This window comes from Etheostoma spectabile, chromosome 14 (assembly GCF_008692095.1).
Source record: "Etheostoma spectabile isolate EspeVRDwgs_2016 chromosome 14, UIUC_Espe_1.0, whole genome shotgun sequence".
Classification (NCBI taxonomy): domain Eukaryota; kingdom Metazoa; phylum Chordata; class Actinopteri; order Perciformes; family Percidae; genus Etheostoma; species Etheostoma spectabile.
The window spans coordinates 16,343,666-16,351,702 of NC_045746.1; the positions used below are offsets into that span (position 1 = coordinate 16,343,666).

General features: G+C 39.6%; 1 protein-coding gene across 2 annotated transcripts in view; it reads right to left on the bottom strand.

Annotated features, from left to right (window-relative positions):
* Positions 1 to 741: 741 nt before the first annotated feature.
* Positions 742 to 8,037, bottom strand: part of angpt1 (angiopoietin 1) — a 63,796-nt gene continuing 56,500 nt past the window's right edge. For both annotated transcript variants that reach the window (XM_032535234.1, XM_032535233.1), the window contains exons 8-9: positions 6,700 to 6,830; positions 742 to 2,805 (exon numbers count right to left, since the gene is read on the bottom strand). In XM_032535234.1, coding sequence (XP_032391125.1) covers positions 2,642 to 2,805; positions 6,700 to 6,830 — 295 coding nt within the window. In that variant the 3' untranslated portion in view covers positions 742 to 2,641. The remainder of the gene's footprint in view (positions 2,806 to 6,699; positions 6,831 to 8,037) is intronic.

An 8,037-nucleotide genomic window follows, 5' to 3' on the forward strand; every position in this document is an offset into this window, starting at 1 on the left:
GTGGACGTGACGAGCTGGTCTTGTGTGTGTGTGTGTGCATACGTGTGGATGTGGAGATGACAGGTGAAACGCCACTTTGCTTTGACACCCTGAATGTCCACTGGAGACAAAACTTCCCCCAGTTTAGAAGTGGTTCTTGGTAGCTCCTGTCCTCACACCAACAAAGGACAAAGCTTCAGACCCACATAGGTGTGTGCTAGCGTGCGCGGACTCTCTTCACACTCCACTTCTCCAGACTCTCTATAGAACACATTCCAGTGAGGGTGTTGGGTCAGTGCAGGCGCTGAAGGACACGCGGTGCTTTGCAGGCTGCACTAATTTGTTTAACCTCTGATTAGGCCTAGGAATGTCAACTATTGAGGAGACACTACAGGTCCCGACAGCATTGTTTGACACTTTGGCAATCTGTCATTGCCACAAGCAAGAAAAGCGAGTTCCCGCTCCACTGCCTGGGCAGAGAGGGAGTTTAATGGCTTGGTCCCAACAAGGCCGGAAGAAAGCATGTCTATCTGTGCTAAAAGCTTGCTTTGCATGACATACAGTGTAGCATTTGTATCAGGAGATTTAAACTGATGTTGAAGATGTTATGAGACCAAGCTTTGTTTTTTTATTTTTGTTTTTTTTAAGTTAAAGTATGTCTCCTTAAAGTAGGACGTAATGAAGGACATTTTGAAACCCTGACTTTAAACCCCTGTCTATCATCACATCAATTTGGCCCAAAAAGTGCAGCCTAGAGGCAGATTGAAAACATTTTCTCTTTTATTTAATCTAGCAACACAACACTGACCACATGTTACAAAATATGTTTAAATAAATCTGCAAATCTGGAATTGAATGAGGTAAAAGCAGAGTTATCAAAGGCACATTCTCCAGGGTTATTATCTTAACTTCTATGTTTTATGCTCAACTTCAAAACACCATCGTAGACCTGGCAGAGGAAAAACTGAAACAAAACAGCTTTCCTCAGGAAAGCTGCTTTATACGTACGTACGTACACACACACACACACACATTAAATTTTACATTTTTAGTATGCTAATAAACATGTTGATTGTAGTTTTACAAGATCCAGATACACTGTCTTCTTGCCACATGTACCTTTAGTAAATACTCAGCACAGTAGATTCTGTTGTTATAAATCTGGAAATTATGAAATATGTGTTCACATGGAACACTTGGTGGAATCATTCATTTCATGCTTCATATCTAACTCCAGCTCCTTTTTTTCAAAGCTGCATTGATGAGAAACAGAAACTGGCTGGAATACGAGGCTGTCATGTTGATGTCTGTGAAAAACATTTTGCATGTAACTTGTCTTAATGATCTGCTATTTGGCTTAAGGTAAGAGATTAGGAACAGTCATAAAGGGGTTTTACAATGTCCTTTATAGATCGAAATACAATTCAGTAATATGAACTTTGACCATATTGTTTGTGGGCTTCATAGATGTGGGACACTAGCTTAATATAAGCATTTACATCTTTGTGAATATAGAAGCATCATGACGTAGTACTTCCATCATGACACTCAGGAGTATTTATCTTTGCAAAAAATACACATTACTTGTTGTATATGCAAACGTACATTCTAATCCTTAATGTGCACACAGCTGTAATTGATAGATATATCACTAATTATATGCATCTGTATTAATGTCCTTGTTTTTCATATTCAGCAGAAAGTAACGTGATCACTCACAATCTAAACCTTGGCAGGTATTAGTCGTTTCTCAGCCAATAACAAAAAGGCAAAAGGATCTCTGTCCAGAATCTAATCCAATAATAACCTCACATATTAACTCTAAAAATAATCACTCTCTCAAGGCGGCTAGTGTGTAATTGGCAGCAAGTGACCCTTGTAACTATTACCAACTCATTACTGGAATTTCAAGGTTACTTTAAAACAGAGTGTTTATACATAATGCAGATAGAAAGGCAGCATACACTGTACAGTACAAAAAAACAATTTCATCTCACGTTCAATATCGTATAGAGTTGATACAAAAAACAAAACAATATATAATACATTCATAATATTTATGGGCTGTGTTCTGTTAAAAAAACATTTTAATAAAAAAAGCAAAATCTCTCATTTGTCTCCTTTAAGCGTTCCAGATAAGTTCTGTTCTGCGGTTTAAGGAGTCAGTCTGTGGTAGCAGGTTTCCATTCACAAGAGTTCAAGTCCTCCATATTATTACAATGCAGGTCCCCAGGAAAATGGAAAAAAAAATTGTGGTTTGACATCATGTTTGAATTTTCATAGAAGCTGACCTTATAGCATGCGCAAAATGTGCACAAATTCCAGGCAAGAGATAATCCACCTGAAAGCATTTGTCCCTAAATAACGTCAAGTTTGTGAATCTGCTTGTGAACTGAAATCAGTTCAGGTGAATCTGTGTCTTTCGTCCTCTCATGGCTGCTCTTCAGTTCATTGAGGGGAAAGGTTATGAGGCAACAGCAGAACAGAAATATCTGTTGCTCTGGGCAAGCCCCAACAGAAGGACCAGGTTGAAGTAAAACAAAATAAAAAGATTTATTGGATGACTCCCAGTGCCAGCGAAATGAGATGAGACAAGAGGATAAACTAGGCGGCGTCCCTCTAATGTGCTACATAGCCGTTCTGAAGTATAATGTTCAAAAGACTAGGTGAAGTCCAGAGGGCGGATCATCATGACAGTGGCTCGTAGCGAGTAGCTGGGGCCCTTAAAGTAGTGCCACTTGATACCGTTTAACTTCCCTACATGTTGTCCTTGGGTAAAGTACATGCCGTTAAGGTTGGACGGGCCACAGGCATCAAACCACCAACCTGAATAGAGACACAATTTAATATTAGTTGCAAATCATCTGCTAAATGCCTTTTAGCAGAACAAACAAGGGTTTGAGTAAGTAGTGTTTTGTCAAGGTAACGTTTGTGTGTGTTACTGTAAAGGTTGAACGTTTCCCATGGCCTCTCCCACAGGGCCATGGCAATGGTTCTGACACCATTTCACTGCTATCTGCTCAATGTGTTACTGTCACTGAGTTCATTGGCATACCAGTACCTGTTGCGGAACACTTTCAGTACCTCTTCTATTTAAAGCAAAGAGTGCATGTGCACAAGAAGAGTTGTGCATGGCATGGGAAGCTTTTATTCTATTCCCAAGGTGACACATTTCATACTTTCACTGAAGTGAAATTCAGTTTTTTTTTTAGGTCAATGCAGGCTGTCTCTTAATACTTCTGTGTCTTATTATGGGCCATAATCTGTCAAACAACCTGCCCATAGATATCCACCATGCAACTTCCTTTCTTATTCTGGCCTTTAAGCAGTATGTGTCCTTACTTTATTAAATTTGACTGAAACTGTATTTCTATTTAATCTTATTTAAATGTTATGCCTGCCACTTTTGAAATGTTGTCTAAATGCTTTTTTAAATACACAACTTCATGTAAATGTATGTATGGAAGGTGCTTTACAAATAAAGTGTTGTTACGGTATTATTACTGTTAGTACTGTATATTTCAGATGATAAAGAGAAACTGAACATAACATATATTCCATCCTAGTAATATGTCATTGAAGTCTCATATCTGAACTAGTGAACACACCCTCACTGATACAGTCAGATATAGAACATATGCGAGGCATGGCATGTGTCAGTCACACAGTGACAAATGGCAGCTCTTCTCTCTTCTGGCAGACCTGAATACCACAGCGGCGTACAGAATGACATTTCACAAGACCTGCTGTCAGTAATCAGGAGCAAAGTTCTGCCCCTGTTGCTGGCATGGATCACACAGATATAAATTTCACATTGATTGCTGCTTCATCATAAGACACGTACACAACATAGCATGGAAACTTGTGGACACCTTACATTTCCACAGCTGCTTATAGTTTTAGGATGCTGGCACCAGTGGAAATCAAATATGGAACTGCACTTGCTCTGCTTACATTTATTTGTGAGATTTTTTAAAAAGTATTCCTTAAGCTGGAGCCCTTTACAGGACACACGGTACCAGACATTTTTAGAGATGGACCAAAGTTGTGAAAGCTTAAAGCTGCTATAGTCAGTATATATAATTGAACAAGGGATTGAATGATTATGTCTAATGTAAGAGATGTTGCTTGTAGTGACAAACATGACAATTATCACCAACTCTGCAGTTTCCCTCAACTCTAGGGGGCATTTTATGATCTTTTAGCTCATTGTCTTAGTTTTAGAGCCCACAGCTTTGCTGTTTGGGTTCACTCTCACAGATGACAACACTTTGCAGCCACAGCATACAGCTGTTCTCAGTGAGTAAACTAATAAACAACAACAATGTACACTACCTGCCCTGCATCAAATGACAGAAAGAAAAAGTTAACGATTAGCTGGTGAACAAAGTAATGCATATAGTAGTTAACGAGAGTTGGTGGAGACCAAAACAGAGCTAAAAGGAGAGTGAATATTGGACTTAAAATTTGCCATGTTGCTATAAGCTGGGTGTGTAAATAAGCAATAAGTTTGACATGTCAACCTAAAAGGTGATATGGCAATACACAATGACAAAGAAAAGGCTAGATTTGAGCAACAATTGAAAAAACCCCACAGTTGAGTCGTAGACCCTACCAGCAGAAAAGCTGGTGGTAATGTCTTGTAGTTGATACAATGATGGGATGGGGTTTGGTTATAGCATGTCACACTGTGTGTTGTGCAACCTGCCGTTTCATTTTATTGAGAAATTGTTTTTCCTTTTAAACAATGAAGCAGCATACAGCAAAAGTCACCTACTTGCTATTCCTCATTTGCTGATAAACCGCAGACCACACAATCATGGTCACACACAATCGCGGTCACACACAAACATTTAGTGTGCACGGCAGCAATCCTTTAGGATTTATGATCAGTATCCTCTCTGTTTCCAGGTGAGCGCTTTTTACAGACTTGTAAAAACAGGGGGTGTCTTATTTTGAAAAGAAAGATCCCCTAGTGCAGTTCTCATGATAGAGGGTTCTCCTTTGCCTCTTGTCAGTGCTGTATGCCTACTGTATGTTGTAGTGCTGTGCGAATATATATACATTACAGTATGTGTGTGTTCACACTACATTCTCCTCCGTATTCCTAATGCGGCATGCTACAGTTGTCCTCATAAATGTAGCAGAGAAGTATTTTCCTCTTGTATATTCCAGACACTTACATCATCTGTATGTGTCAGCCCTGCTCTTGTAAATGCAGGGTATAAATCAAATGATATATTGTACATAGTGTAGCACAGTGCTGGGTTCGGCCCAGCCTTGACTCCGGCAACATGTTGTCATGCCTCTCCTTTGTGGCTTGCTATAGGCAGGCTATGAATCAAGCAGAGTAGGGGTGTTGATTAGTGATAAGATGCCAGTTCCCTTTGACCCACTGCATTCACAATGACCTAAGAGGTAATGCTTAACTTAAATCGGCACTTAGAAATGCTTGATTAGTACCAGGTCAGGACTTGCCATGCGGTGACAGCAAGGGTCACTGGGCTCCACTTACACAGCAGGAGAAGCAGAGTCATTTTAAATCTCTCTGACACTTGGTGCCGCGCCCAGGGATTTTTATAATGTGCTTGTTTCCAACCACAGTGCAACTGGGAGGGGATGCAGAATATAGTTACATTACATGTTGGTAGAATGACGTTATAGCCAATTATGCAGTTGGGGATTTAATGGTTCATCAAGTACAGGAGGAGGACGTAGGTGCAACATGTATGATTGCAATAATAAAAAGAACTTTTCAAAATTTAATTTAAAAGTATATATTTTTACTACTGCATATAACGTTTACCGACTCTCACATTTAGGAGATAAGGAGGGGATATGATTCAGGTGTATAAGCTTGTAAAAGGAATATATGATGTAACAGTTGAGCCTATCTTTCAGTTTTGGAGCAATAGGTATGAGACATGAGGGAATTCTTTAAAACTTTACCCTGAAACATGCCTGTCTGAAGAGAGAAATAATTTTTTTCACACTCCAAGCGGTAATGTCATTTGTATATTTATGCTTGAGTCTGGAATAGAGGATTTTATATCCTGTACTAGAAATTTTTTTCAATAAATTTCAATAGCCTAATAGGTGCAGATAGATGTAAAGTGGCCATGTTAGCCCATTGCATGTCTTGCAAGGGCAAGTTGTGATCATAATGACCTGAACAAATGACTGGGCAATGAACACTGTGAGGTTGGTCATAAAGCCAATCAGAGGTTATTACTTTTTGAAATGGTAAAATCATGGCCATTGTTTTCTCGTAAAAGCAATTCTGTATGATTCTTATTGGTTATAATGACAATGTACTCCCCTAGTTAATTGCTGAGACCTGAGAGAAAGAATACATTGCTGAAAAGAAGTCTGGTGGGAAAAGAAAGACGAGAAACTTAGACCATCAGACAGAGATAGCTAAACTTATTTGGATTATTCAATTATTACTTAAGATTGCTCTAAGCAATATTTATTCATATTTAGAATGGATTAGATGACAATATATAATGTCAAAGCTCTCTTTTGTTGTGACCAACCCACAGAGAGTAACAACTTACTCCGAAGATCCCTCAACTCTGTGGAACTTTTTCCAGTCATTGCTTTGGTTTTGCAGCTTATTGGGCAATATACAGAAGTAGCTTAAGAACCAGATATATATTATTTAAATGTATATAAATGTAGGATTATCCTTAATACAATGCAGTGTTAGGCTACACTTACCACCCGTGAGCATGAGGGCACACTTGCACATGCAGTTGTCATTGTCCATGTCCTTGGTGCTGAAGTCTGCTCCGTGGATTACGAGACTGCTCTGTCTGCCTGCAGTCCCACTGTGGCTTTTCAAGAACAGCCTGAAAGACATGAGGACGAGGTAGAGGAGGGAGTGAGGACATGAAAACACATCAGGGGGAGGAAGCGGGTGAGAGGAGTATGGTGGAGTGAGCAGTGTAAGCAATAAAGACAGCAAGAAGACATAACATGCTGCAAGAGATGTCTCCTGAGAGAGATTTATTTTTTGTTGTGATTGAGTACATATAGAACACCTGGAACAACATTAACAGGGTGGAGAAAAGATAAAATAAAGACAGAGCTTATGAAAGAATAAGAGACAGAAAACGAGAGAGAGAGAGAGAGAGAGAGAGCTGGGAGAGAAAAGGGAGAGAGAGAGAGACGAGAGAGAGAGGAGAGAGAGAGAGAGAGAGAGGAGAGAGAGAGAGAGAGTGCAGTGTAAGGAATGTCTGGGAATCACATTTCCATCCGCAGGGCCAGAGTACATTCATTTACACCACAAGTACTGAACTTTAACAGCTATACACAGTAAAAGAGCAATAAGTAACCTCCTGTTTAACCTATCATCCATCCATAACTGGGCAGGTAAGACACACTCTCAAGTCTTTGGTTTCCAAATATGCAATATTTCTCCGTCTTGACTTCTTGTGTTTAATCAAACAGCTCCTACTGTTCTTTGTCTTTTCTGTTCATGAGGTTTTCATTCTTGAAATCATAAACACGACTTTTTGCAGCTAGAAAACACACACACACACACACACACACACACACACACACACAACCACAACACACACCACAAACACACAACACACACAAACACACAACACACACACACACACACACACACACAACACCACACACACACACACAACACACACAACACACACAACACACACACACACACACACACACACACACACACACAACACACACACACACACACACACACACACACACACACGAAAGTTTGGGCACCCAGTAAAAATTTGTATTAATGTGCATAAAGAGACAGGAAAAGATCCAGAAGGCATCAAATAAGAGATTAGACATTGATAATATGGCACAAAAAAGTTAGATTTTATTTCCATCATTTACACTTTCAAAAGAACAGAAAACAAAAAAAATGGCATCCCAAAAGTATGGGCACCCTGCAGAGTTTATAGCATTCATTGCCCCCTTTGGAAAGCGAGACCTGACAGTGTCATGTATTGTTCTCAATCATCGTCTGGAAAGACCAGGTGATGTCAATCTAAAGGTTTTAAATGCCCA